Source organism: Budorcas taxicolor, chromosome 14 (genome assembly GCF_023091745.1).
Source record: "Budorcas taxicolor isolate Tak-1 chromosome 14, Takin1.1, whole genome shotgun sequence".
NCBI lineage: Eukaryota > Metazoa > Chordata > Mammalia > Artiodactyla > Bovidae > Budorcas > Budorcas taxicolor.
Genome location: NC_068923.1, coordinates 18,067,563 through 18,095,480, shown reverse-complemented (window position 1 = coordinate 18,095,480; position 27,918 = coordinate 18,067,563). Strand labels below are relative to the sequence as shown.

At 46.2% G+C, this 27,918-nt stretch overlaps 1 protein-coding gene across 1 annotated transcript in view; it reads right to left on the bottom strand.

The window, feature by feature from the left end:
• Positions 1-234: 234 nt before the first annotated feature.
• The window catches only part of FAM135B (family with sequence similarity 135 member B), a 155,798-nt gene continuing 128,114 nt past the window's right edge, over positions 235-27,918 (bottom strand). Inside the window, exons 9-19 of the mRNA XM_052651827.1 lie at positions 21,281-21,436; positions 20,186-20,259; positions 16,422-16,576; positions 13,310-15,317; positions 10,887-11,053; positions 9,294-9,385; positions 8,169-8,266; positions 6,064-6,215; positions 2,377-2,487; positions 747-860; positions 235-440 (exon numbers count right to left, since the gene is read on the bottom strand). Coding sequence (XP_052507787.1) covers positions 235-440; positions 747-860; positions 2,377-2,487; positions 6,064-6,215; positions 8,169-8,266; positions 9,294-9,385; positions 10,887-11,053; positions 13,310-15,317; positions 16,422-16,576; positions 20,186-20,259; positions 21,281-21,436 — 3,333 coding nt within the window. The remainder of the gene's footprint in view (positions 441-746; positions 861-2,376; positions 2,488-6,063; positions 6,216-8,168; positions 8,267-9,293; positions 9,386-10,886; positions 11,054-13,309; positions 15,318-16,421; positions 16,577-20,185; positions 20,260-21,280; positions 21,437-27,918) is intronic.

Sequence of the window (27,918 nt, the reverse complement as noted above, 5' to 3'; positions counted from 1 at the left end):
AGACAGGTTCGGGCAAAGTCTGTTGTCTTTGACACTATTGATTCAGCTTTCCCAAACTCTCCGAAAAGGGAAGCACCTCGAATGTCCGGTCCCACCCACCCTCCACCCCTAGCGCCTTCCTCTCTGAGCTCAACCCTGGAATGACAGAGGTCTGTAAAAGGATGTCTCAGCCAGAGCTCTCACGGATCTTAAACGTTTCTGGCGAGCTCCCCGAGGCCCGCGCGCTCAAAGCCACTACTTGAAGTAGTTGAGTCCCGCCACCAAGAAGAACTTCTCCAGGAAGAGCTCGGAGTCCAGCACAGCGATGTGAGCCGCTCGGCCAATCAGAGTGTTGGCAGTGTTGGGCAAGGCGTGGAACACATTGTGTCTGATCAAAGTGCAGTCCTTGGCATCCACCAGAGGGCGGAGTAGGTTGTTGATCATTTCCGCGTAAACAGGGCCTGGGAGGAGGGAAGATGGATGAGACGTGGGGGCAAAAGTTCAGCAGTGGAATCTAAAGAAAAACACCAGGTGTGTGCTGGGCTCCTAGTCCTTGGCAGAATATCTGATGTGCCCTACTAGGCAGAGTTACATTCATCATGATTTCCTTTTGCTTTTCAAGTCAGAAAGTCACGAAAATGAAGAAGAAGGAAGAGGAAAGAAGGAGGAGGAGAAGGGGGTGGGGAGAAGAAAAAGAAGAGGGAGATGGAGGAGAAATGGGAAGGGAAGGAGAGAAAGGAGAAAAAAGGAAAGGAAATGTGGCTTACCTGTGTGCCTGTCTCTGAGGGCGGTTTTACACATCTCGATCCTGGCTGAATGAAAGGGCACGTAGCGGTCTTGGGGAGAAGCAACCAGCACAACATTTTTAAAATACTGCAGACCTGCAATAAACCGGGTGGGTGCTGTTTTGCTCAGGCAGTTTCAACCCACAGCCTCTGCTTTGTACACATTTCATAAACTTGCCCAGGAGAAAGGAAAAGCGGGAAGACACCAGACACACCAGTGGAGTCATTGAATGAGGTTCTTTGGGTCTAGGAGGGGGAAAGAAGCTCTGCAAGTTAGGGCGGAGGGGCAGCTTTGACTACATCAGCCGCAGAAACTAAGAAGATCACGACCCTGAGCAGTGGAAGATAAATAACAGGTGAGTGACAAGAACGCCTTTCTGGGCTGGGAACAGTGAGGAGTCCGTAAGGAAATAAATCTAGTATTTGCTGCTCCTCCTCCCCAACCCCATGGTTCCCTGCGTTCCAGCCCCAGTAGCGTCACCTGCTGGAGGAAAACAGCCTCATCACTCTGCAGGTCACCTCACCTCCTTGAATCAGCCTGCTCTGAGGCAGAGGGATGTCCCAGTTGAAGCATCACAGCCTATTCTTTCAGTCCCCGAGCTTACCAGGGATATCCCGGCACTGTGGTGCTCTACCCAGGTCCCCCATCGAACTGCTTTCAGCCCAGGGACCATGTGGGGGATGCCTACAATGAAATGAGCCTTTTCATCCCAGATATCAGCCCAAGACCACAAGCTGGGGTTGGCCAACTCTCAGTGATTCGCAGGGGGCAGATACCAGACCTCTTCCCTCTGCAGGATAACTGGAGAGGGCCATGTTGTGGTCCAACTGCTCCTCTGCCCAAGCCTGCTTCCCTCCCTTCCCCATGGGGGTGTAGCTCTCATGGTAACACACAGAAACAGACATGGGTAAGGAACTTGTCCAAGGTTATCAAGCCCTGGAACTTGTCCAGGGCTATGCCAGGCTCACATCCAGGGAGGGAGAGATAGCATCAGAGTCAGTGTTCTGACACTGATGGAAGATTGTGAGCCATAGGACAGACCCTGGGCCAGGCCAGCTTGCTGGGAAGGACTCTGGGACAACTGGTCAACCTCTCTGCTCCCTCAGTGACATGAGGTCACTGCTCTGCTCTGCTCACTCCCTTGGCAGGTAGAGTCTTCAACACCTGTATGTGCTTCCTCATTGCAAGTGTGGGTGAAGGTGTGATCTTAGGCACTCCCATGTCCCCCTGCCCTGTCAATACAGATGGACAGTGTCTACCTGCCCTTTTGGTAGGGGAATCTGCACCTGGGTAAAGGAGCTGTTGGTTGGCACACAGACCTGGGGACATTAAAAGCTTGGTGGGAAGTGGATGCTGCAACTCTAGGGTAGAGGACACTGCAGACACCTGCCTCTGGCCCCCAGGCTATGAGGGAGGCGGTCAAGGGGCAGCTAGTTCTTGGGTAGCTGCTGGGCTCTCTGTGAACTGAGGAAGCTATGTCACACTGCAGCTCCTGATGGCATCCTTCTGTGAGGGAATTAATGCAACTTTGAATCTAATTTGGGTCTCAAGGTTTGGCTCTCCAGCTCCCACTCATTGCCACCTCAGCGTGCAGCTGGGGAATCCACTCACCTGTCTTTTGGCTTAGTTGGTAGAGGAAACATTTGCGCAGATCAGCATTATCCCTGAAGGTCAGCTGCAAAAGCGACCCAGATTTCTTCAGTTTCTGCATGAGCCACAAGCCTAGAAAGATGACAACCAAACCAGACCCACATCAAACACATCCAACCAAAAAAAAAAAAAAGCAAAAAAGAATAGGGGAAAAATTAACATTCATCTGTGGCTTTTAGTTAACTTAAAAAAGGAGAGTGTGCAATTTAGCAAACCCTCGGGAAGTTCGAGGTACATTTGTATTGTTATATTCTGGAAGCAGAGATAAAATCTTATGAGACAGGCTTCAGGAGTCATGAAGTTAACCAAACCCTTTGATTTTTCAATCCCCTTCCATAAATCTAGCCTAAGGAAACAGTGTGAAATACATACATACATACATATATATATATATATACACACATACACACACACACACACACACACACACACACACACACACACACACACACATATAGACGCTCCTTACAGAGTTTTGCCAAGAGAACAAACTGGTCATAGCAAACACCCTTTTCCAACAACACAAGAGACGATTCTACACATGGACATCACCATATGGTCAATACCAAATTCAGATTGATTATATTCTTTGCAGCCAAAGATGGAGAAGCTCTATATAGTCAGCAAAAACAAGACTGGGAACTTACTGTGGCTCAGATCATGAACTCCTTATTGCCCAATTCAGAGTTAAATTGAAGAAAGTAGGGAAAACCACTAGACCATTCAGGTATAACCTTAATCAAATTCATTACAATTATATAGTGGAAGTGACAAATAGATTCAAAGGATTAGATCTGATAGACAGAGTGCCTGAAGAACTATGGACAGAGGTTCATGACATTCTACAGGAGGCAGGGATCAAGACCATCCCCAAGAAAAAGAAATGCAAAAAGGCAAAATGGTTGTCTGAGGAGGCCTTAGAAATAGTTGAGAAAAGAAGAGAAGTGAAAGTCAAGGGCGAAAAGGAAACATATACCCATCTGAATGCAGAGTTCCAAGGAATACCAAGGAGAGATAAGAAAGCCTTCCTCAGTGATCAGTGAAAAGAAATAGAGGAAAACAATAGAATGGGAAAGACTAGAGATCTCTTTAAAAAAATCAGAGATACCAAGGGAACAATTTATGCAAAGATGGGCACAATAAAGGACAGAAATGGTATGGATCTAAGAGAAGAAGATGTTAAGAAAAGGCAGCAAGAATACACAGAACTATACAAAAAAGATCTTAATGAGAGCCAAACATCCTGGAGTGCAAAGTCAAGTGGGCCTTCGGAAGCAACACTGGGAATAAAGCTAGTGGAGGTGATGGAATTCCAGTGGAGCTATTTCAAATCCTAAAAGATGATGCTGTGAAAGTGTTGCACTCAATATGCCAGCAAATTTGGAAAACTCAGCAGTGGCCACAGGCTCAGAAAAGGTCAGTTTTCTTTCCAATCCCAAAGAAAGGCAATGCCAAAGAATGCTCGAACTACCGCACAATTGCACTCATCTCACACACTAGTAAAGTAATGCTCAAAATTCTCCAAGCCAGATTTCAACAGTATATGAACTAAGAACTTCTAGATGTTCAGGGTGGATTTAGAAAAGGCAGAGAAACCAGAGATCAAATTGCCAACATCCACTGGATCATAGAAAAAGAAAGAGAGTTCTAGAGAAACATTTACTTCTGCTTTATTGACTACGCCAAAGCCTTTGACTGTGTGGATCACAGCAAACTGTGGAAAATTCTTAAAGAGATGGGAATACCAGACCACCTGATCTGCCTCCTGAGAAACCTGTATGCAGGACAAGAAGCAACAGTTAGAACTGAACATGGAACAACAGACTGGTTCCAAATTGAGAAAGGAGTATGTCAGGGCTGTATAATGTCATCCTGCTTATTTAACTTATATGCAGAGTACATCATGCGAAATGCTGGGCTGGATGAAGCACAAGCTGGAAACAAGATTGCTGGGAGAAATATCAATAACCTCAGTATGCAGATGACTCCACTGCTATGGCAGAAAGCAAAGAGAAACTAAAGAATCTCTTGACGAAAGAGGAGAGTGAAAAAGCTGCCTTAAAACTCAACATTCAGAACACTAAGATCATGACATCCAGACCATCACTTCATGGCAAATAGGTGGAGGAACAATGGAAACAATGACAGACTTTATTTTCTTGGCCTCCAAACTCACTGCAGATGATGATTACAGACATGAAATTAAAAGACGCTTGCTCCTTGGAAGAAAAGCTATGACCAACCTAAACAGCATATTAAAAAGCAGAGACATTACTTTGCCAACAAAGCTCCATCTAGTCAAAGCTATGTTTTTTCCTGTAGTCATGTATGGATGTGAGAATTGGACTATAAAGAAAGCTGAGTGCAGAAGAATTGATGCTTTTGAACTGTAGTGTTAGAGAAGACTCTTGAGAGTCCCTTGGACTGCAAGGAGATCCACCCAGTCCATTCTAAAGGAAATCAGTCCTGAATAGTCATTGGAAGAACTGATGCTAAAGCTGAAGCTCCAATACTTTGGCTACCTAATGTGAAGAACTGACTCATTGGAAAAGACCGTGATGCTGGGAAAGACTGAAGGCAGGAAGAGAAGGGGATGCCAAAGGATAGGATGGTTGGATGGCATCACTGACTCAATGCATATGAGTTTGAGCAAGCTCTGGGAGTTGGTGATGGACAGGGAAGCCTGGTGTGCTGCAGTCCATGGGGTTGCAAAGAGTCGGACATGAGTGAGTAACTGAACTGAACAGATCCATTTAGGATACAGAAAAGTGAAAATCAACTTTTCATTTTGAAGTCCAGCTATTTACTCTGGTTATGCTGACAATAACATGGATATTATGTCACATGCACAAATACATGAATTTGATAAAATGCAAGGAAATAAGGAAGACACAGGGCGTGTACATATTATGACTGACGTGATGATGTGCATGCTCAGTTGTGTCTGACTCTTTGTGACCCCATGGACTGTAGCCTGCCAGACTCCTCTCACTGTGGGATTTTCCAAGCAAGAATACTGGAGTGGTCTGCCATTTCCTACTCCAGGGATCTTTCCAACCCAGGGATCAAACCCATGTCTCCTGCATTGGCAGGCGGGTTCTTTACCCCTGAGCCACCTGGGAAGACTTACTGCCACGCAAATGTGAATGAATGCAAATATAAGGAGAGCGAGCCATGCAGAATCACTCTAAATATGCTAGATGAGAAGGATTATTGGTAATGTCTCATTTTTCAGAGAGACATTTCACTAGCATTGCAAAATTACTATTGGGGAAAATGTGGTCTAAATCATTTGTTTCTGTTCAAACCTGGCTTCCTTGGATTGTGAGGGAAGACAGCTCGACAAAGGAAAGAACTTCAATTCTTATGTATCGATGTCTCGAATAACCCATGTTCCCAGCTTATGTTCTGTAATAATGTGAAAGCAAACGGATCTGAGCCACTTCCTGTGAGGACATCAAGCAGCCCAGTCTGCCCTGAGGGCAGGCAGGTATGGGTGCGGGGACAGTGTCAGACAGCCAGCGCCACCACTTTGAAGAGGCTGGCTCCAAAGCCAGGAGGCTCCATCAGGAAGAGCCTCCATCTCTGCTTTGCCCTCCCCTGGGCCCTGCATGATGCTGAGGAGTGCCGATGCTGGCGGCATCTTACCTGTGCTGACCAGGGCACTATTGTTGTACAGGGTCCCCAGGTGGGGCCCAGACAGTGACAGGAAGGTGTGGAGTTTGTTGAGGTAATACCGGAACCGAGGCCGCGTGAGGACCGATCGGATGATGATGTTGCCGAGAGAATGGCCGATGAAGCTACAGAGAGATGGGAAGGGTCCACGTGAGCAAACGAGGACAGCAGCAGCCCAGAAGATGCTGCACCAGGCGAACCGAGGTGTGAGCCAGCCTTCAGCTCCCTCAGGATTTAGGGGGACATGCAGGGTGAAGTGAGGGGAGCAATAATTCATCCCCATTGGGTTTCCAAATGCTGGATACGTGGAGCCCAGGATGGAGCCTTTGTGATGGAGACCCTGGGCCCAGTGTGATCACAAGTATGGACACCTTCCCACTGTGTGTTATTAGAGCAGCCCCTCCACCCAGTTCTGGTCTCTACGCCTCCCTCGGGGACTTGGGGGTTCTTTCTGGAATACACATGGGGCATGAACCCTCCTGGTCATTCATAGGGTCAAGTCCCGGCTTCTCAGCCTGGCCCACTTCCACCTGCCTCTCCAGGACCACTCCGCCCTCCGTCACCCCACTCAGCCCCCCGCGCACGCTCTGCTCCGGCTGCTCCACTGCTCTGAGATCTGTGGATCTCACGCATCAGCACTTTCAGCTTAAATAGTTATTTGTAGAAACCCAACTAGATGAGAGTCAGAGCTCCCTAGCTCTTTTCATGGGTATCCTCTTGAAAAGTTTAAGTGAAAGTGTTAGTTGCTCAGTCCTGTCCGACTGTTTGCGACTCCATGGACTATAGACTGCCAGGCTCCTCTGTCCATGGGATTCTCCAGGCAAGAATACTGGAGTAGGTTGCCATTCCCTTCTCCAGGGATCTTCCCAACCGAGGGATCAAACCTGGGTCTCCTGCATTGCAGGCAGATTCTTTACCGTCTGAACTACCAGGGAAGCCCTGGTATCCTTACTTTTTAGTATTATCATTATTAATTTTGTCTGCACTGCGGGGCTTGCAGGATCTTAGTAACCCAACCAGGGACTGAACCCAGGTCTTTGGCAGTGAAGGCACCAAGTCCTAACAACTAGACCACCAGGGAATTCCCATGGATTTTTCAGTTTGTTGATAGTCTGTCTGTCTGACTGTGCTGTGCAGCTTGTGGGATTTTAGTTCCCTGACTAGAGATCGAACCCAGGCCCTGGCAGTGAGTATGGAGCCCTAACCACTGGGCCTCCAGGGAATTCCCATGTCCTTCTATTTTTACCTAACTCTGTAGGCCTCTGAATCCTCATTTGTGAAATAAAGAAGTGATAGATCATCCCCAAGGCCTAAATGGGATCGTGGATATCGAGGACTCATTTCCAGTTGTGTCCACATTGGCAAGTGCCTGAGGAACACGCTATGGACTATCCCCTTAATCCTTTCAACAGTGATACCCAGTTGTCTATTACACTGTAAGGTCACAATTAGTGCTGAATGAAGCCCTTTTATGCGGCAGCTAATGAACCCCCTCGGGCTGGTCCCACTTAATATATGGGGAAACAGAGGATGAGAGACGTAGAAAGCTTGTTCAAGGTTACATGGTAGAATGCAGACACAAACTTGTAACTGTCAAAAGAAGAAGGATTGAAAACCTAGAGTATTTGTTTAAGGCTTTCCCTGATGGCTCAGCAGGGAAAGAATCTGCCTGCAATGCAGGAAATGCAGGGACGCAGGTTTGATGCCTGGGTCGGGAAGATCCCTGGAGAAGGGAATGGCTACCCACTCCAGTATTCTTGCCTGAAAAAACCCTGGGTCCAAAGGATCACAAAGAGTTAGACACGACTGAGCACAGGGAACACACATATTTAAGCCCAGTTCTCTTTGTACTGAGCTGCACAAGCTGTAGGCTCCTACACAGCGGCTATGCCAGACATGGGTGTGTCAAGCAGGCCTGGGACCCACAGCTGCTCTGCAAGTAATCTAGTCCCTTGAAAGCCCTAAGTTAACTAATCCCAGCCTGGTATTCTGATGGCATCGTGCGGAACTCATACACAGCAAACACTTAAAAATGGCACCGCTCCCCCCAGCATTAACTACCTGTGGTTTCCTTTTACCTAATTCTCGATATGGAGAGGTTGTACAACTGGATGTGCTGAATGATTTCATCCAGTAACCGATCGGTCATGGTATCAAAATCCGCAAAAGTGTCCATCTGGAAGGAGAGAGACGAAACGGGTACCGAGGGGGCAGTTGCACAAGGCCAGGCTCTGCGCACAAGCCCGTTTTCCTCCACCAAGCCTCACGGCACATCCTGGGGCTATGCCCACGCCTGACCTTCAGGCTACAAATTAGGATTCAGCATCAAGAAAAAGAGCCCCCAACTGGGGCTTTCCCCAGATTGGACTGACTATGGGTTCCCTCTTCCGTGGGGAAACAACAGGGTCCATACTTCAAAGAAAGGTTGTGAAGATTAAAAGAGCAAACAAGTGCAAGTGCTCAGCACATCGAAGACGCTTGAAATTATTCTCTTTCCTCTTCCTCACATGTCTGTCTCTTCACCCTGCAGAGTACATGGCCTTGTACAGAGCAGGTGTCAGAGAAAAGGCGAAAGGACCGACCACTAAGAGGGGAGCAATGAGACTAACATCCAGTGTTCGCTTGTTGACTATTCTCTGTACGGCTCCCATGTTCCGTGGCCGTGAGACCCTCTAGTTACAAGCCGTTCTCTGCCTCCAGAGGATACTTAGCCTCATCCATCTCAAGTCCCCTGGGCTGGGAATCAGTGACAACACCCAACCCCACCTCCTGGTCATGGACTCTTGCAAGTCTCATCTACCTTGACACCCCAATAAAGCTCCAGCCCTGAAATGGCAAAGGCTCCATAGTTTCCCTCTGGTGATGAAAAGGTCACGATCCAGCTCCACCGGTTACACCAACACCAGTGACAAACCTCTTCCCCAGACAGACCTGCAGATGCCCTATTATTTATGCTCCAAAGCTGTCAGCCAACCTATGACCTGTGAGGTCGAGAGGGCCAGTCACCTGACTCACATGTTCCCCCTTCTTACTATTTCCTCCTCCCCAAGGAAAAGGAGCTCTCCAGACCTGAGCACCTGGCCAGGGTCACCTGGCAAAGCTCCCTCCCACCTGTGTGGCCATAACCATCACGGTGACTTTAGGAGGCTCATCTAAGACATGAGTCAGGGATTGTTTCAGTTCAGATGTTTTTGTTTTCATACCTGATTCTTCTCAGACATGAGGAAATCCAGTTTTCCTCCAGGGAGCCCCAGTTCTATGAAAGTCTTTACCAGCCGGAGGTCTGCACTGTTCCCTAAAGAGGAGAGATGACTCCACATAGACCCACATTGAATCATGTGACATCTGACACACTAAGGATTTATTTCTTATTTCTCTCCTCTCCTTCCTATTTCTCATTTTTCATTAAGTCCATAATAAAAGCAACTAACACATGTCCAGCCCACTGGTCCCTGGGCTGCCCCCTCCTCCCGTCCACACAGGCTCAGGGCCACCCTGGCAGCCCTCTCTCACTGGGATTATTCCCCAATCTATCAGTTTCTGGCTTGTGAACATGCCGGTCCAGGAACAGTTGAAGACACGCTGCCTCCCCCTTCTTTGACAGTTCTGTTTTTTCAGGACATTCTGCAAGTGTTGTTGATAAGCAGCAAAACCCAGCCTGATAGCTGTTTCCTTAATTTATTTTTTTTTCCATTCCTACATTTTTAAAATTTAAATTTATTTATTTTAATTGGAGGATAATTACTTTACAATGTTGTGTTGGTTTCTGCTGTAACAGCACAGATCAGCTGCGAATACATATACATATTCCCTCCCGCATTGATAACTTTTTTTTTTTGATGTGGACCAATTTTAAAGTCTTTATTGAATTTGCTACAATTTGTTGAATTTGTTTCTGTTTTATGTTTTGGTGTTTTGGCCATTGAGGCAAGTGGGATTTAGTTCCCTGACCAAGGATTGAATTCCCAGCTCCTGCACTGGAAGGCGAAGTCTCAACCACTAGACCACCATGGCGAGTCAACTGCAGTAGCTGTGGGACCTTATACAAGTTACTTAGCTGCCCTCTTACTCAGTTTCCCCGTTTATAAAGGGGGCAGATAATAGCAGCTACTCTGCAGGGCTCTTGTCAGGATCAACAACATTAATATATATTAAGCATCTAAGAAGGCTCTGGGACCATGGTGAGTGATGTATACAACCTGGTCTTCATCATCACTACCACCACCGCCATAATCATCTGCAATGGGTGATCTGCCGCTGGATTCTTGGACACTTCACCAAATAGACCTATTGACTCAGCGTTCTGGTATGTAATGCATATAGCCAGGACTGGATACAGACAATTAAATGCATTAGCCCCAAGAGTGAGAAAAATTAAGGATATTAACAAGAGTGTGTCACGGAAGTGAAGTCATCGCCACTCCCTATTTGGTTATCATAAGAAGTATGCGACCACAGGTTTTGCTGCTCAGCAACAGCGAAGCCCTAGAGAAGCCCTTTCATTTCTCTGACCCTTAGTTATTTGTTAGATCCCATATGAAGTGGATATGGCTTATTTGTCCCTCCATTGCATTAATTCATTCATTTGGGTATTTCATTAACTCAAACGTATTTTTGGCCAAAGAGATCTTTCCTTTGGGAGCAAGGCCGTGCCGTTTTCCTAGATCCAGTACGCTTACTATCATTCCACAGTCGCCTACTGAACATTTGTTGAACAAGTCCCTGACCTAGAGTCAACCATAAATGTGATAAGGTGTCTATATCACATTTTGAGGAGGAAACCTGTTAGAACTCACCATCCAGGCCATGGACACAGACTACCAGGTGAATCCCATCTTCCAAATTTTCTTCCTCTTCCTCTGGTGGGAAATACGGTATGTCAGAAGCTAGTACAGATAAGTCACTGTACAGAAATCCATCAATCTTCAGCTCTTTTTTAAATTTCTCTTTGGCCTGATAAAAACTGGAGAATACACTAATTAATCACAAGCCGAGCTGTGTGCTCCACGTTGAACAGGGGATGAGCTGAGCTGAGATGCAGGAGTGATGAACATCTATAAGGAAGTCTCTGCCAAGCGGCAAAGGCTGAATATGGTACCTCAAGGGAGAGGCTAGTGAAGGAGGCTTGGTTCTGAAGGAGGCAAGAAAGCAATCCAGGAAAAACAAAGGCTAGCTTGAGTTGGTTTCTGCAAATGTGGTTCCTGCAATGAACAGAACCTCAGAGATTCTATCCAGCTTCGAGGACCCATACAATCTTTAAGCAGTGTTCCAGGAATGAAAGTTTATTACCCTGGCCTCCACCTACTTCTCCAGCATCATCCCCCAGCCCCCAGAAAGAACAGTTGGAGAAGATATTTCATTCCCTGCATGAATTATGTCTCTTATCTTTACTTCCATGCGTTGTGCATTCGGGTCTATCTGCCTGAAATGCCTTTCCCACCTGGTTATCATCTTCTTTGCCTGGCTACCTGGCCAGATGGTGATTGAAAGCATGAACACAGGAGTCAGAACCCCAAGGTCACAATCTCAGCTTTGACACTTGCTACCTGGGGGTTTCCCTAGTGGCTCAGTAGTAAAGAATCTGCCTGTCAATGCAGGAGACGTGGGTTCCATCCCTGGGTTGGGAAGATCCCCTGGAGAAGGAAACAGCAACCCACTCCAGTGTTCTTGCCTGGGAAATCCCATGGATGGTAGATCCTGGTGGGCTACAGTCCCTGGGGTGGCGAAGAGTTAGACACAACTTAGTGACTAAACAGCAACAACCACCACCTGTGGGCCAACTAGTAACCGCCCAGCATTGTTTCCTCATTTGTGAAAACTGAGAGGAATCACACCCTCATTGAATTCATAAAGGTGTCTCTGTTTTGTGTATGAAGTGATATAATCAATGCAAAATGCTTAAAATAGTACTTGGAACAGAGTAAATAGTGAAATAAAAAGATGAAATCTATTACCAGCCTTATCATCATCATCATCATTGTCATCAACATGGTGTCTCATAGTTTCTCCTCCACTTGGGCGTCATCTCTAAAGAGCTTCTCCTGGCCACCATCCATTTCCATCCACACTGACTGCTCCACAGAAAAATTAGGTCCTGCTTTTTCTGGCTCAGCTGTGCACACATGAACCACCCCGTGCACTCAACTGCTCTCATCTGCTTCTGTCATCTCTCCACCTCCTTCTTAGACTGAGAGCCCAGAACACTAGCCAGTACCGGACAGTGTCTGCCATGTATTAATGAAACTGATGACATGGGCATATAATAGGTATTGAATAGCCTTCAGAAAACATGGGATCCAAAATTTACCTGTCTGTGCCATTTCTTTTGGAGATATTGTTAATATGTAAGTGTTCAACACTTTTTTGAACAAGTGAGTGAAATGGGATTTTTTGGTTAAATGATTCAATATGATATTTAATCAAATGCATAGTTTATAGGGGAAGGACTACTATGAATACAATCCCAAGACAAGGATAAAGGGATGGATTCTGGCATTTCAAAAGGAATGATAAACTTAATAATCACACAAGAGGTATTTAGGAAGAAAGTCTGATGAATTAGTCCTATTCTCAAATGGCTCTTAAAGGAATTGTGCAAAGACAGAGGTCGTTCATCATAAGAAAAACTGAAAAAACATTTACAGTTTATCTCTAAAGGATTTTGTTAATAATTCATGGTACATTTATACAATGGAACATTATTTAAACACTACAATGGTAATGGAAAACAGATTTATAAACATAGAAAGATGTTTCCAATATATGAAGCTGGAAAAACCTTGGAGTTTGTAAAAATTATCTTACTTTTGCACATTAATAATATATACATTGGAGAAGGAAATGGCAACCCACTCCAATGTTCTTGCCTGGGAAATCCCATGGACAGAGGAGCTTGGATGGCTGTAGTCCACGGAGTCACAAAGAGTTGGACACGACTTAGTGAGTAAAGAAGAGCAACACAATATATACATAAGAATGCACATAGGAAAAAATATAGAAGAACTTACACATGGGCTATATTTGAGAGATGAGGTTATTGATCATTTTTACTTCCTTTTACTATTCTACATTCCTGACTTGTACAATATAGGAGCATCTTACTTTATTTAAATCAGAAAATACCTGGTACGCAATCCTGCAACAGTATGCATGAAACTGAGAAATATGTGGGAAAGCCTGAACGATGATGCTGGGATAGGTTAGCCATCAGCAAACCTACCTGAACATCCTTTCGCTGACTTCCTCCTCCAGCTTTCTGGAATGGTTAGGAACGACTCCAAAGGAACCCAAAGGTTGATGAGTGATGGGGAACGGGGTCTGTTTGGAAGAGAATCCAGCCCTGGCAGGGGTCTCCTTGGGCACAGACGAGAAAGGGAGACAGGTGGCAGTGCAAGATACAGACAGGTTGACGACCTCGACAGCTTTCAGGCTGTCCAGAGAGAAGGTCTCTGCAGAGGTCACGTGGGACAGCATGATGGAGGTGCCTGGCCTGGGCTCCTGGCTCCCCGTGACCGGGCAGGGAACGGACTGAGTCACGGCAGAGCCCGCGCCTGCTTCACAGTCATCCTCTGGGAAGGTGTCAGCCCCTCTGCTCAGTCCCGTATCCTCCATGACACCAAGGGAGCTGCTTTGCTCACCTGCAGAATCCACATCGATGGATGGTGCACAGCTTACTTCAGGCACCTTGGGGTGGGTGAAACTCTCAGCATCCAACACGCCGCTGTCAAGAGGAGCTCCTGTCCCTGCATCGGAGTCTCCAGGCACGCCTTTCGGAGTCTCCACAAGTTCTCTGGGCAAAGCTCTGTGCCCAGGTGATGCAAGTCCGAGGAGGAGTGGTATTTTTAAACCCAGACCTTTGGTTTCAACACCTGGAGGGTTGTCAGTCCTGCCATCCAGACAACAGGGGCCTTGGGGGTCAAACCGATCCTCTTGACCTTTGGGGATATCTATGTAACCGGGGCCCTGCGGGTTGTCAGCATCTGAGACTTCCTCCACAAGGGCATGGTCGACCCCGGCTTCCTGGATTGCGGGGCCATCGCTAGGTCGAAGGCAGCGTGCTGAGGGGCTGGTGCTCTCGGTGGGCACGGCTGAAGTTTCAGAGGGACCTCCCCTATGCCGTGTGGAGTCCGCATCTTCAGCAGACTCCTCGGGGCTACTGATCTGGGGCGCGGACACTGACTTGGTCAGTTTCGTGAGTGCCAGTTCCCGCTCCTCCTCCTCAAAAGGCAAAGAGCTAATGGACGTGAGGGAGGCCTGGATCCCGCTCGGCAAGCTTGTGTTGCTCTCGGTGTGCCCCCCCTCCAGGGAGTTTCTGTGCAGGGCGTGTCTTCGGACCAGCTGGTGCAAGAAGTCCCTGTCACTGGGTAGCTCCAGGGTTCTGCTGCGAGCCTCGGACCAGGCAACGGAGCTTGGCTCGCTCTCAATGCCTGAGTCGGAGATGATGGAAGCAGATCTCTTGATGACCCCAGAGAGGATACACACTTCCTCCTTCTCCTCTGCCTGAGGGTCCTTTGGCGAACCCTTGATGTCCAAGGGGTCCCTCAAAGAAGAGTTCAGGTGCTCGCAGGGCTCTGAGGGGGTGACCTTCAGACTCAGCAGCACCACCTTGCTCCCTTGGTCTACCCCCTTTCCTAGACTACTTAACTCATGCAGGGTGGTTTTCTCTGAAGAGACAGCGCTGTGATGACCTCCACCTGCTACCCCTTTGGTTCGCTCAGTTCTGCCTAATCCGTGCTTGTCTCTGGAGCACCCACTCTCATGCTGGGCACCAGTGAGCACTGTGGGTTCTGCTCTGAAGGGGTTCTTATTGCTAGATTTCACGTCAATGTAGGTCAGTGCTGGGGCCTGGCCATCCTCTGGACCAGGGCTCCTCCTGGGCAGGTCCTCATCTGCCAGCGGATGCCCCCCAATATCAGACCTTGGGCCAGTCTGATGGTCAACTTCAGGCACACCTGCCTTGCTCTGGAATTCACCAACTGTCAGATATACCTGAGATTCAGAGCATACGTCCATATGACTGGGTGTGGCAACATTCTTACTGGGCCCTGGACACCTAAGAACCTCCTCATCAGAGTCCGTGGGGGGTGGTTTCATGGAGGCCAAGACTAGGTTTTCCCTCAGAGGTGATTTTCTATTTACAACAAGGTTCTCCTCTCTGTTGTTTAGGTTCATTATTGCTGGACTTGTTGCTGGAACATCAAAATTAGGGTAAATATTCAAATTACATCCTACAGAAAGAAAACAAGAAAGAAAGAAAAATGTGTTATACTCTTCAGAATCCACATTCACAAATGATCCACCTGACTGTATAATAAAGAGTTTGTCTGCACTCTTTTCCTTGATCCTGAGAGATAACCTCTAAATTCTTGAAATTTCACAAGTAAGAAGGGCTTCCCTGGTGGCTCAGTGGTAAAGAATCCACCTGCCAATGTAGGAGATGCAAGTTTGATCCCTGTGTCAGGAAGATCCCCTGGAGAAGAGCATGGCAATGCACTCCAGTATTCTTGCCTGGGAAATCCCATGGACAGAGGAGCCTGACAGGACACAGTCCATGGGGCTGCAAAGAGTCGGACGTGACTAAACAACTAAATGATAACAAAGGGTGTCAGTTACTCATGTTGGATTCTGATAGACAGTGGTGCTTATTTTAAATATCTTTTCCAACTGTTGAAATTTTCTGTAGTTCAACCACATAAATATAAAGAAGATTAATATACATATAACATATATTAGCATATATATATACACACACACGTACATGTGCAGGTGTGTATGCATGCGCACACACACACAAGCCAATGTTTTGCACGTGTTTTGAGCAGCTGGGTTGGCTGCTATCTCTGGAGCTTATACACATTCAAGCTGTTATGCACAGTGTAGACACCAGATGTCAGGGTACAACTAACTGAAAACCAAATAACGTGTTTTGTTTGAAATGCTGTACTGTTTTCAGAAGTCACCTAGACTTTTATGTTTTAATTGGTGGATAATTGCCTTACAATAGTGTGTTGGTTTCTGCTGTACATCAACATGAATCAGCCATAGCTATACACAATGTCCCCTCCCTCTTTAACCTCCCTCCCACATCCCACCCCAGGAGTCCAGAAGCGGGTCTTTCCTGTAACTGTCCTTGAGTTCCATGAGTTTGTCCGTTCACCGGGGAGAAGTCATTTCCAACAACAAGCTTAATCTTCGTTCCTGCTTTTCCTCTGTGAACTGACAAAACACCTCACTGATTTGTTCCCATGGCTGTTGGGAGGTAAGCAGAGCAGCCGATGGGAACCCAATGGTAATTCCAACTCTTGAGTTTTTCCAAAACTAAAAAGACACACCTGTGGCTGGGCAGTCCACATATCTGTCCTCGAAGATAACGGGCAGGGTGTTCCAGTCTCCGTCAATGTCCAAGCACTCTGCGGGCAGCGGGGGCATGGTGGTGAGGTACTCCGAATTCCGGATATCCAGGGACAGCTGGCTGTGGGTCTGGATCCTGGGGAACATGGACCCGGTGAGCATCCAAGGGAGATTTAAAGGTTTTATTCTTGCTGCCCCTTCCCTCTCACCCCAAGACAGCATTTAGAAGGTGTACAGTAGACAATAACAATTGCCATCTGTCTATCCACCCTTCCTTTCTCCCCAGCTACCTATCCAGCCCCCAAAGCCCTGGCTATAGGTCTTCATATCAACATTTTCACATTCATTCATTCAACAAACTGTCACTGAACACTTCCTTCCTATGTGAAAAGAACTGGCTGGCATTGGTCAAACAGGAAGAGACGTGATAAAACATACCCTTGCAAAAAACCAGTTCTACGTCACTTTTAAACACTTTTTAAATAGTGCAACCCATGGCAAGAAATGCCCTTCATTTTCCATGGCCGCCCAGGACCATCACACACACTCCCAGAAACACTCATGCTGAAACAAAAGCTTCAGAAATACTTCTTCTTATTACTACCTATCTTATCTTATTTCATTTTAAGTGTTGTTCTAAAGCCACGAAGACAAATTCATAGTCCACTAAATGGCTGTAACCTATTACTTGAGAAACACACTCTCGTCTGTGCTTGAACAAGACCGGCCTTGACAGCTGAGTTTCACTTGTCCACCCTGATTTGGGAGGATGGTTCTTTCTCTGATGCAAGCACCATGACCTCCCTCCCCTCCGCCTCTGACTCTAGATGAGAATGCCTGTGAGCAGACTTTGTTGCCAGCATCACAGAGCCCATGTTCACTATCTCAATCTAAGGTTTCATTCTGTTCACAGCACTGAAGACCTGTCCTTTGGTAATTTTCTCAATCTGAAATAGAATTTCCCTCTCAATTCTATAGTTCTTATTCTTTTATTTTTTAAAATTTACTCTTAGTTGGAGGATAACAGCTTTACAATGTTGCATTGGTTTCTGCTGTACAACAATGTGCAGTATAAGCATACATATATCCCCTACCTCTTGAGCCTCCCTCCCACCCCTCCATCCCACCCCTTTAGGATACAGTGCTTATTCTTAATGCCCTAATTAAAAGTTCTGTTGTTTTGTTTACTCACTAAGTCATGTCTGACTCTTTGGGACCCCATGGACTGCAGCACCCCAGGCTCCCCTGTCCTTCACTATCTCCCAGAGTTTGCTCAAATTCATGTCCATTGAGTCAATGATGATATCTAACCATTTCATCCCCTGTTGGCCCCTTCTCCTCCTGTCCTCAATCTTTCCCAGCATCAGGGTCTTTTCCAGTGAGTTGGCTCTTCGCATCAGGTGGCCAAAATATTGGAGCTTCAGCTTCAACATCTGTCCTTCCGATGAATATTCAGGGTTGATTTCCCGTAGGATTGACTGGTTTGGTGTCCCTGCTGTCCCAGGGACTCTCAGGAGTCTTCTAAGTTTGCCTCCTCCTACCTAGCATCGTTGCTATCCTAGTGTATGCCCTTTATTACAGGTTAATATCTACTACTAATCAAATGGTAATCAATTTCCCTAATATCTGAAGTTACCCTATGGGACAAATTATATAATCACTTAGGTATCTGCAGGGCTCAGACCCTCACCTGCTTTAGAGCTCTGCTCAAATGTCTCCTCAGGGAGCCCGTCTCTGATATATCTATGAAATAGCACCTTCTTCAGCCTGTCACACTGATATATTTCTCCACAGCATTGACTACATTTGGCATATCATATTTATTTATTTATGTTTAAATATGTTTCCATTACTAAAATATGAGCTCCATGAGAACGTGTCTGTTTGCTTCACTGCTGGATATCCAATGCCCAAAATAGTATCTGGCATACAGTCAACGCTAAATAGGCCCTTGTTGAATGAAGGAATTGCCTTTTACACCTAAGCACAGAGAAAGGTTCAGTAACTAGTCAGATGTCACAAGAAGTATAAGTTCCAGGATCAAAATTTCAAAACATGTATATGAGATTTTAAATCCTAGGTCTTTCCACCATAGCCACTTGCCAGTTTTTTAAGACGTTAGTTATAAATATCATAGCATGACGTGTGATTTCTTTATCCTGGCCCATAAGTTCCCACACAGGTTCGGTCCTACCCGACTCCTCCTACTTGCTCACTCCAGTGTAGCTATGCTTGCTTCTTGAAGCTTTCAAACACCTTATGTTCCCATATAAGAAATCTTTACACCAGCTATCCCCCGTGACTCAACAGTCTTCTGTCATATCAGGATATGACTTATTATAACCCCAATTCAGTTCAGTTGCTCAGTCGCGTCCGACTCTTTGTGACCCCATGGATTGCAGCACACCAGGCTTTCCTGTCCATCACCAACTTCCAGACCTGGAGTTCTAGTATAATCCAGTCTCCGCTCCAATGCTACACCCTCAGAAAAGTGGTATTTTATCACTTTGGCCAAAACATTCCTAACCTCTAAGTAATGCTTTCACCATATTATATTGACATACAGGTTGTTCTTCAGTTGCTCAGTTGTGTCTGAATCTTTGCCACTTTATGGACTGTAGCACACCAGGCTTTCCTGTCCTTCACCATCTCCCAGAGCTTGCTCAAACTCATGCCCATTGAGTCGGTGATGCCATCCAACCATCTCATCCTCTGTCATCCCCTTCTCCTCCTGCCTTCAATATTTCCCACCATCAATATTTCCATGAGTTGGTTCTTTGCATCAGGTAGCCAAAGTATTGGAACTTCAGCTTCCGCATCAATCCTTCCAATGAATATGCAGGGTTGATTTCCTTTAGGATTGACTGGTTTGATCTCACTGCAGTCCAAGAGACTCACAAAAATCTTCACCAACACCATAATTTGAAAGCATCAATTCTTTGGCACTCAGACTTCTTTATGGTCTAACTCTCACATCCACACATGACTACATACAGGTTTTACAGGTGTAAAAAGGATGCAAGTGAAAAGATCTTCAGGTCTGTCCTAAGTGATAGATGAATTTCAGTGTTTTTCCTGCTGGATTTACTGGGGCATCTCAAACATTATTCCACCCAAATGTATTTTGGAGACAAACATACTATTCAGAAACAGAAAGAAACCCATAAACTTGTGTAGCCAAGACCAAACACCATGGAGGAAGCAGGAAGCACTGACTCTGCCCACCAGGGAAATCTACAACGAGAGACAATGATCTCCTCTTCAGTCAACCCTCTGACTTTTCTGTGTATTTTTACATTTTTTCCCATCTATCCTCCTAATTAGGTGGTTCAGTATTAATTCTTATGCTCAATGCATTTCATAGCTGCTACAAAGTCTCAGGTGAATTCCATGGGCTTTTTTTTTTTCCCTGACATAGCTTGTGGCCATACCACCTGCTCCTATTTCATTTTGCAAAAAGGACTCAGCACAGATGTCTTCAGGGACCTAGGAAGTCTTGAATCTGTCTACAGAACCATCATGATACTCAACAACAGCAAAAACTCTGACTGTTGACCTTCTCTGCCACCTGCCAGCTCCAACCTCTGCAATCTGTCTGGCTCTTGCCTTCAGAGAAAATGTACCTGAATGTAAAGAGATGGGCAGACTCTCTCGTTCATAATCAGGGATGAAGGGAAGAGCTAACTTTGAACAAGAATGTCCTTGGCGCTCATGGTGTGACGTGGACATGCCATTGGTTACTTACAGGTTTTCCTGAAAAGTCAGGACTGCAAGTTTTTGGTGCTCCATATAAAAGAAGGCCTCAGAAAACCTTCGGACCTGAAGAATAAAACAGTATAAACAGCGTGACTCATTGGGTGGGTTTACCTTCATTTTCTAAAAGGAAACTAAGGCTTAGTGAGGGAAGTAACATATATGAATCAGAAGAGAGCTGAGCCCACAACCCAGAGGTTCTGAAACACCTTTCTACCCTCCACAGTTGCCCTCTCTCACTGCTAGTTCTTAACACAAATCTGATTTATGGACACAATTGAACACATGTTTATTGATCTGCTCTTGTTTTGCATTCTGTCATTTTTTAAAATTTAGGTCTTATTTCTTCTACTAGAATAAAAGACACTTGAAAACAGAGGCCATAAATAAATGCAGATGAATTAGAGCGTGCAAACTCAGTCATGTAAGTGTGTCCGGAGACTCAGCTATTTGTTCTCTTGCTGGAAATGAGAGGACCAACATCTTTTATTATGCATGCGTCCCCACCCCCTGTGCACTTCCACCTGGTGGCAAAAAAAAAAAAAAAAAAAAAAAAGGCCTTAAGAACAATGCATGACATGTGAAGACACTTCTTCAAAATACTTTCAAAGCACTTCATCATATCCTTTAATATCAGCTCGCCATCACTTGGCAGCCAAGACTGGTACTTTATGAACAGAAGAGCAAAGAACTTTCTTAGAACAAATGGGCTTCCCTGTGGCTCAGTTGGTAAAGAATCTGCCTGCAATGCAGGAGACCCTGGTTTGATTCTTGAGTCAGGAAGATCCCCTGGAGTAGGGAAAGGCTACTCACACTCCAGTATTCTGGCCCGGGAGAATTCCATGGACTGTAGAGTCCAGGGGGTCGCAAAGAGTCGGACACGACTGAGCAACTTTCAGAGCAAAGAACTGAGAACCAAAGGAAGTTCACAGAGTTTCTCTGCAAGTTCATGGTGGGTCAGGACTAGCACTTGGATTGACAGCAGCCAATCCTGACTTTTATTCTGCCCGATGAACCAGCTGTTGAAAAGCTTCCTTGAGATATCTCTGCCATGTGACTACAGAACTTATACTGTTTGACCCCTTACCCGCAGGGTGTGATGCTCCTGGGTGAGATAAGTGGTCACTTGGGAGTGCAGCGTCACTGTGTCCAGGAACTGGGTCCACAGGGCCATCAGGTGGGAGGCCAGCCAGGCAAGATCCTTACTTATCTGCTCAGCTATCTTCTCTGGATTATTCAACATCTGGGGAGGCAAAAGGTTGCAGTGAAGGACCTCTGCTCCATGCAGCCACTGCCGTCTTCCTCTGAAGCCTTTGCTGGCTTCTCTGCTTGTAATGAATCCCTCTCTCCAGACTCTCCTCTATAGCCCATTATGTTCTGAACTCAGTATCTGGCCATCATGATAGCTTCCAATTATTAAGTTACTACTTGGTAAGTAAAACATGAAGCGTCTTTTTAAATATACGCATGAACTACTTAATCTCTACAATGAACCTTTGTTAGAATTATTGTAACTATCATTTTACACAAAAATAAAATGAGAGAATTAAATAGAGCATACCCAAAGTCACAAAAAGCTGGGATTAGCCTGTAAGATCATCCCCCCACAAAGCCAGGGCACCATGCTGCCTTTCCGGAGTAGGTGCTGGAAAACATCTGAGAAACGATGAAGTCTTTATAACTTCACAGACAGCATCAAACTCACTAGGTGATTTCCACATGATTTCCACAGACCCAGCACCATCTTGCTGCCACGACTTCATATTTCCTAAGTAGAATCCAAGGCTGCCTTAACAAAAGCTTGAAGGACTCAGCCTAGAAAGGGCCTAGAGCTCTTGGAGGAACCTCGGGCTAGCTTCAGTTTAAAGCTAGGAGAGCCACCTGCTTGAGGGTGACTTTTATTCTGGAGAGGTGAGAAGAGAGATTACATCTCTGAGGACAGCCAGAGAACCAGTGGTCCAAGCCTAACACTGAATCCTAGGCTTCATCATTTATCGACCAATAATTTAAAGTCCATCTCCCATGACCCAGGCTCATGCTTAGAATACATGGGGACACGAAGATGAATAAGAGAGTGTCTCTGCCTACAGAGAGCCTCATCCAGTGCAGGAGGTGGGAAGGTGAGTTTACCATGAAGAGTATAGCCATTATTTTAGAATAACTTTAAAAGTAGTATAATCTATAAAATATCAAAGATTATGTTGTATACCTGAAACCAATGTAATATTATAATTCAACAATACTTCAATACAAATGTGTATAGTATCCTTATCCTTAAGATATGGTTAAACATGAACTCAAGAACATTGAAAAAAAAAAAAAGTTTAGGGATCTATCTGCCCTGGAAGATGATGCAAAGATACATAACCATGGCCATTTCAAACTCATCTCTAAGCTCCTTCTTTGCTGTGTGCCTCAGTTTCTCATCTGCAAAATGAAGGTGCAAAGCAAATAACTGTTTATTGGACGTAATGATGTCCAAAGCCTAGCCTGAAACACTGAAAGGTCTCTTCACTCTTCTTGGACTAACAGCTGACACTAGCAAAATGCACAGAGGGTGGAGCGAAGCATCTGAGAGCGAGAAAAACAGAGAAGAAGAAATCTGACACCCAGCAAGGCTCTTTAATTGTTGGGTATTGATGCTTTGTAATTAATGACTAGCTTCCAGATACCAAGCATCACTCAACTGTAGCGTCTCTAAGCTGCTTCTTCCAAGGGGAAAGATATGTCTCTGATGAAGACATAAGGTGCAAAACTCCAAAACGAAAGAATGACCCTTACTTTCTTCTCATGGAAGGATTGCTTCCATCACTGTTTCTGTTGGGAGTCAGGGAGAAAACGGGATGTTCAGTCTTGATTCAGGCCCATAATCCATGGCCCAAAGTGTTAAGGGTCAGAAAGAGAAGGACTGGGAGGGTGGGGGACAGGGTCAGCCACTGGAAAACCTCCAGGCTGGAGAGTAAAGCTTTTAAATGGACTACTAGTGGCTTATCTTTAAATTCTCCAACCTGTTACCCTCACTAATGGACACCAAGCTCCTGTATCAGCGCAAAACACTTTTTTGCCCTGATCATGTTCCCAGCTGTACCTCTGGCCTGGGGCTACCCGTGGCTCCAGCCACATCAACCTGAACACACAGCTCTTTGCAAGCACCAGACCCTTGATCGGCTTGCACCTCTCCTTGGAAGGTCTCCTCCCATCTTCCTATCTCCTTTCCTCTTCTCTTCACCACTTTGGACTTGTCTGTTCTCTACCAGGGAACTGTTTCCAGAGCCAGTGCAGTTTGCCTTGTTTCTTTCTTTTCAAATTAATTTTTGTTAGAACTGCTTTCTTTTTTTTTACAGTATAAATTTATTTATTTTAATTGGAGGTTAATTACTTTACAATATTGTATTGGTTTTGCCATACATCCACATGAATCCACCACAGGTATACACGTGTTCCCCATCCTGAACCCCTCTCCCTCCTCCCTCCCTGTAGGGTGGGATGATTTGGGAGAATGGCATTGAAACATGTATAATATCATATATGAAACGAATTGCCAGTCCAGGTTCGATGCATGATACTGGATGCTTGGGGCTGGGGCACTACAACTGCTTTATGATTTGTGTTAGTTTCAACTTAATGGCAAGACGCATCAGCCATACATATACACACATCAGTCTGCCTTGCTTCTGACGGTTCTTTTGAAACTTCTGCTGTGTTTCAAGTATGAGACTAGCCCTCCTCTCCTTGAAGTCTACTTGACCTTGCACAGACCACTCTCAGGGCACCACTTGCCAGGTATTGCTCAGTGCCCTGCCTGGCCTGCATGCTGAGGTGTATCCTTTTCAATATTCTCAGTACCTTCTCCGCAGCTGATGGATGATAAAAACTCAGCAGCTCTTTTCTGAGTAAATGGGTGATTCTGCATCTGTTGAGAGGCACCTGGGCCTCAGCAACTGGACTTCCCTCACTGGGCTTCTTACTCCAACACCCCAGCCTTCCCCACCCTCCATTTCAGCAATACTGGCAAACGCAGCATGAATTCTGAGCTCAGCCACCAGAGAGGTAAGGCAAAGCCGTTCATTAAATGTGTCTTTGGGAGAATTATTTTTTCCCCTAGTTGATGACAGAAATGGCTCCAGATAAGATTAAGAAAGCTTCTAATTAAGCCACAAGAGGACTTTTCTACCCTCACGGAGGCCTGGGCCTGTTCAATTACAGATGATGGGCGTGGAAGGGTCTCTCTGGCGAGAAAAAGAGAAGTCCTTCCTGCTAACAAGGAGGCATCTTGGACCCAGTGACATTTCAGGGGGAAGTTGCCTGCAAAACACACAGCGGCTCCACCTTGCGACTGCCCTCACGCTTTTCACTTGGGCCCAGCCAAGCTCCTTTGCTCAATCACACCCCTACCCCAAGCCCCTTGTGTGGTTTACTGATGTCTCTTGTGAGCTTGGAGGATGCTGAGCTCTGGGGAGCCAAAGATACATACTTGTAGTCCTGGAAGAGGCACGTGATAGCTATCTATCTCCATAGTTAAACCTACAAAGTGCTATGAAAGAAATGGATTCTGAGTACTGTAAAAAAAGTCATGGAAAGCTTCCTGGAGATGAAGGTAGCATTGCATCTTCAAGGTAAGCAGGGGTCAGGTGGAGAAAGCCTACTTTATCTCCCCTGAGTTAGCTGTGATCTCTCATCACGGGTCTCAGTCCTGGCTGCAAACTGAATCATCTGCTAAGTCGCTTCAGTCATGTCTGATTCTTTGCTACCCTATGGACCATAGCCCGCCAGGCTCCTCTGTCCATGGGATTCTCCAGGCAAGAATACTGGAGTCGGTTGCCAAGCCCTCCTCCAAGGGATCTTCCCAACCCAAGTATCGAACCCACGCCTCCTAAGTCTCTTGCATTGGCAGGCAGGTTCTTTACCACTAGCACCACCTGAAGCCCCAAACTGAATCACAGGGTTTGGGCTTATCTCTGAAGGTAGGACCCAAACATCAGAAATTTTCAACGGCTGTCTGGTCGACACTGTATGATCTGACCCTGTCTGCTGTACCAAAGCACGTGGCTGAGTTTCACTAGAACCTTTCCATCGGTTACAGAGAGCACAACCCATCTTTCCTTAAAGCACACTGCACAGCACCCTGACCAGCTGCTCCAACTCACCTTCCCAGCCCAGCCTCCCACAGTCAGCTTCAAATGCGCCCCCTGAAGCCATCCCGGGTCCCAAGCACCCGTGGCACTCCATCAGGTCCAGTCTCGCCCTGGTTTTGCACGGTGGTCCCTCCCTGCCTCTCTCCTGACCTCACTGAGAGCCGCCTGTGCTCCTAAAGCCCTGCCCCTCATCTTATGCTCCTGGTCCTTCAGTGACAGCTCCTGCCTCATGTGGGCTGTTAGTCCTGGGAAGCTCTCTGCCATCTTCGTGCTTGTTGTATTCCAACAGAGTAGCCGGCACGTAGTAGGTGCTTAAGCAATGTGATTAAGATTCACATAGAGTAAAAGTGCAGGGATGGCCCTGGCAGTCTAGTGGTTAAGAACCCACAGATCCGTTGCCGGGGTAACAGGTTCGATCCGTGGTTGGGGAACTAAGATCCTACATGCTGCGTGGCACACTCAAAAAATAAAAATAAATTTTAAAATAAAGTGCGGGTGAATTGCTCCTTGACTGTAGAGCTCTATGTTTTCAAATTGTCTTAAATCACCCAAAACAGTTTCCACTTCGGAGCCCACCCTTGAGACAGATGCTTTTGTGACCAAGTGCTTGGTTGACCACTTGGTGGCGATACCCTGCCTCTAAACACCCTGTGGGCAGTGATGTGCCTTTTAGGAAGGTTCTGGGGAGGCAGCTCTGTTTCTTTCACTCCCAACAGTGGGCCAGCCCTTCAACAAACCACAGAGCAGCCTGGTGCACACCCCAATTCCAATTTTCGGTCCCTGACACCCAGCTGCTTCCCTCCCTGCAGCTAATCTGGTTACTCTGAACCAGATTAAAGTCTGCGGCAACACTGTCACTCAAAACCAGGAGCCATTTCCCTGCGTTTGTGGGCTCCGTGCCAAAGCAGACAGGCAACCCACTGGCTTTTCGTGAAATATGTCTAGCAGCCTGAGTTGTTGCCTGAACCACTGCGGGGACCAGATGCATGAATACTGCGGTGGTTCCCAGATGGCCTTGGGTTCAGGCCCCAGGCCCACCCCTTAGTGGTTCAGGGACCAGCATTCTCCTCTGTGCAAAATGAATGGGGACACACCTGTGTCCCCCCAACCCCAGGCATTCATGGGGCTGCCGAGGGGGCAACACCTGGGGCATGTGTGCATTTCAGGCGCACAGCATGATGACGTGTCCACAGACTGTGACCCCGGCACAGGCTGGGACCTGGGACCCTCTGCCGCAGTGCTCCGATGCCTGCATCTGGACACCCCTCTCCTCCAGCAACAGATACAAAGAAACCGTGTGAGGCTACAAATAACCGGGTGCATGGAGACTTGAAACAAATTCTGGGCAAAAGATACAAACAGACCAAGACCCAACTGCCAGTTTTGAAGAGCCTGGAGCAAAAGCATGCCCCCTGCACAAGACATCTCCTAAGGGGTGGGCACTGCACCTAAGCCCTTGCCCTGGCCCTGGACATACCCTACCCTCACCCCATATAAAGAACCAGCTGGCCCCCACCTTGAGGAGTGAGCAAGCAAGTGAGCAAGTGTTACTTGCTCTCACTCCCTCCCACTGCAGCCGGGACCTCAGGAAAGGAATTCCCTGTTTGGCCTCTGATCAATTTCTATTGACTAAGAAGGCCAAGAGCCCTAGTTGGTAACAACATGACTGCCACAATAAACTTATTTAATACACCTATCACCTCATAGAGCTAAAATAGTTTTTCTTGTGATGAGCACTTCTAAGATCTCTTCTGGTAAATTTGAATGTATAATACAGAAGTGTTAGTTATAATCACCAGACTGTATATTACAGCCCCAGAAGTTACTTACAATGGAAGACCACCAATGTGGTCTCTTTTCCTATGAGCCTTTTTTTTTTTTCTTTTTTAAGATTCCACATATAAATGAGATAATATAGCATTTGTCTTTTTCTAAATGACTTATTTCATTCAGCAACATGCCATCAAGTTTCATCCATGTTGTCACAAATATAACGATTTCCTTCTTTTCATGGCTGTATAATATTCCACTGCACATAGACACACTACCTCTTCTTTATGCATTCAGGTTGACACTCAGGGTATTCCCATGTCTTGGGAACATAACGTTACAATGAACATGGGGGTGCAGATATCTCTTCGTGATTTCATTTCCTTTGAATAAATACCCAGAAGTTGGAATTGCTAGATTGTATGGTAGTTCTAGTTTTAATTTTTGGGGGGAACCTCCATACTGTTTTCCATAGTGTCTGCATCAATTTACATTCCCACCAACAGGGCACAAGGGTCCTCTTTTCTCCATATTCTTGCCAGCACATTTTTCTTGTCTTTTTGATGAGAGCTACTCTAACAGGTGGGCTTTCCTGGTGGATGGTAAAGACTCTGCCTGCAGTGTGAGAGACCTGGGTTCAGTCCCTGGGTTGCGAAGATCCTCTGGAGGAAGGCATGGCAACTTACTCCAATATTCGTGCCTGGAGAACCCCTATGGACATAGGTGCCTGGAGGGCTACAGTCAAGAGTCAGACCCAACTGAGTGACTAAGCACAGCACAGCACATTCTAACAAGTGTGAGGTGATACCTCATTGCAGTT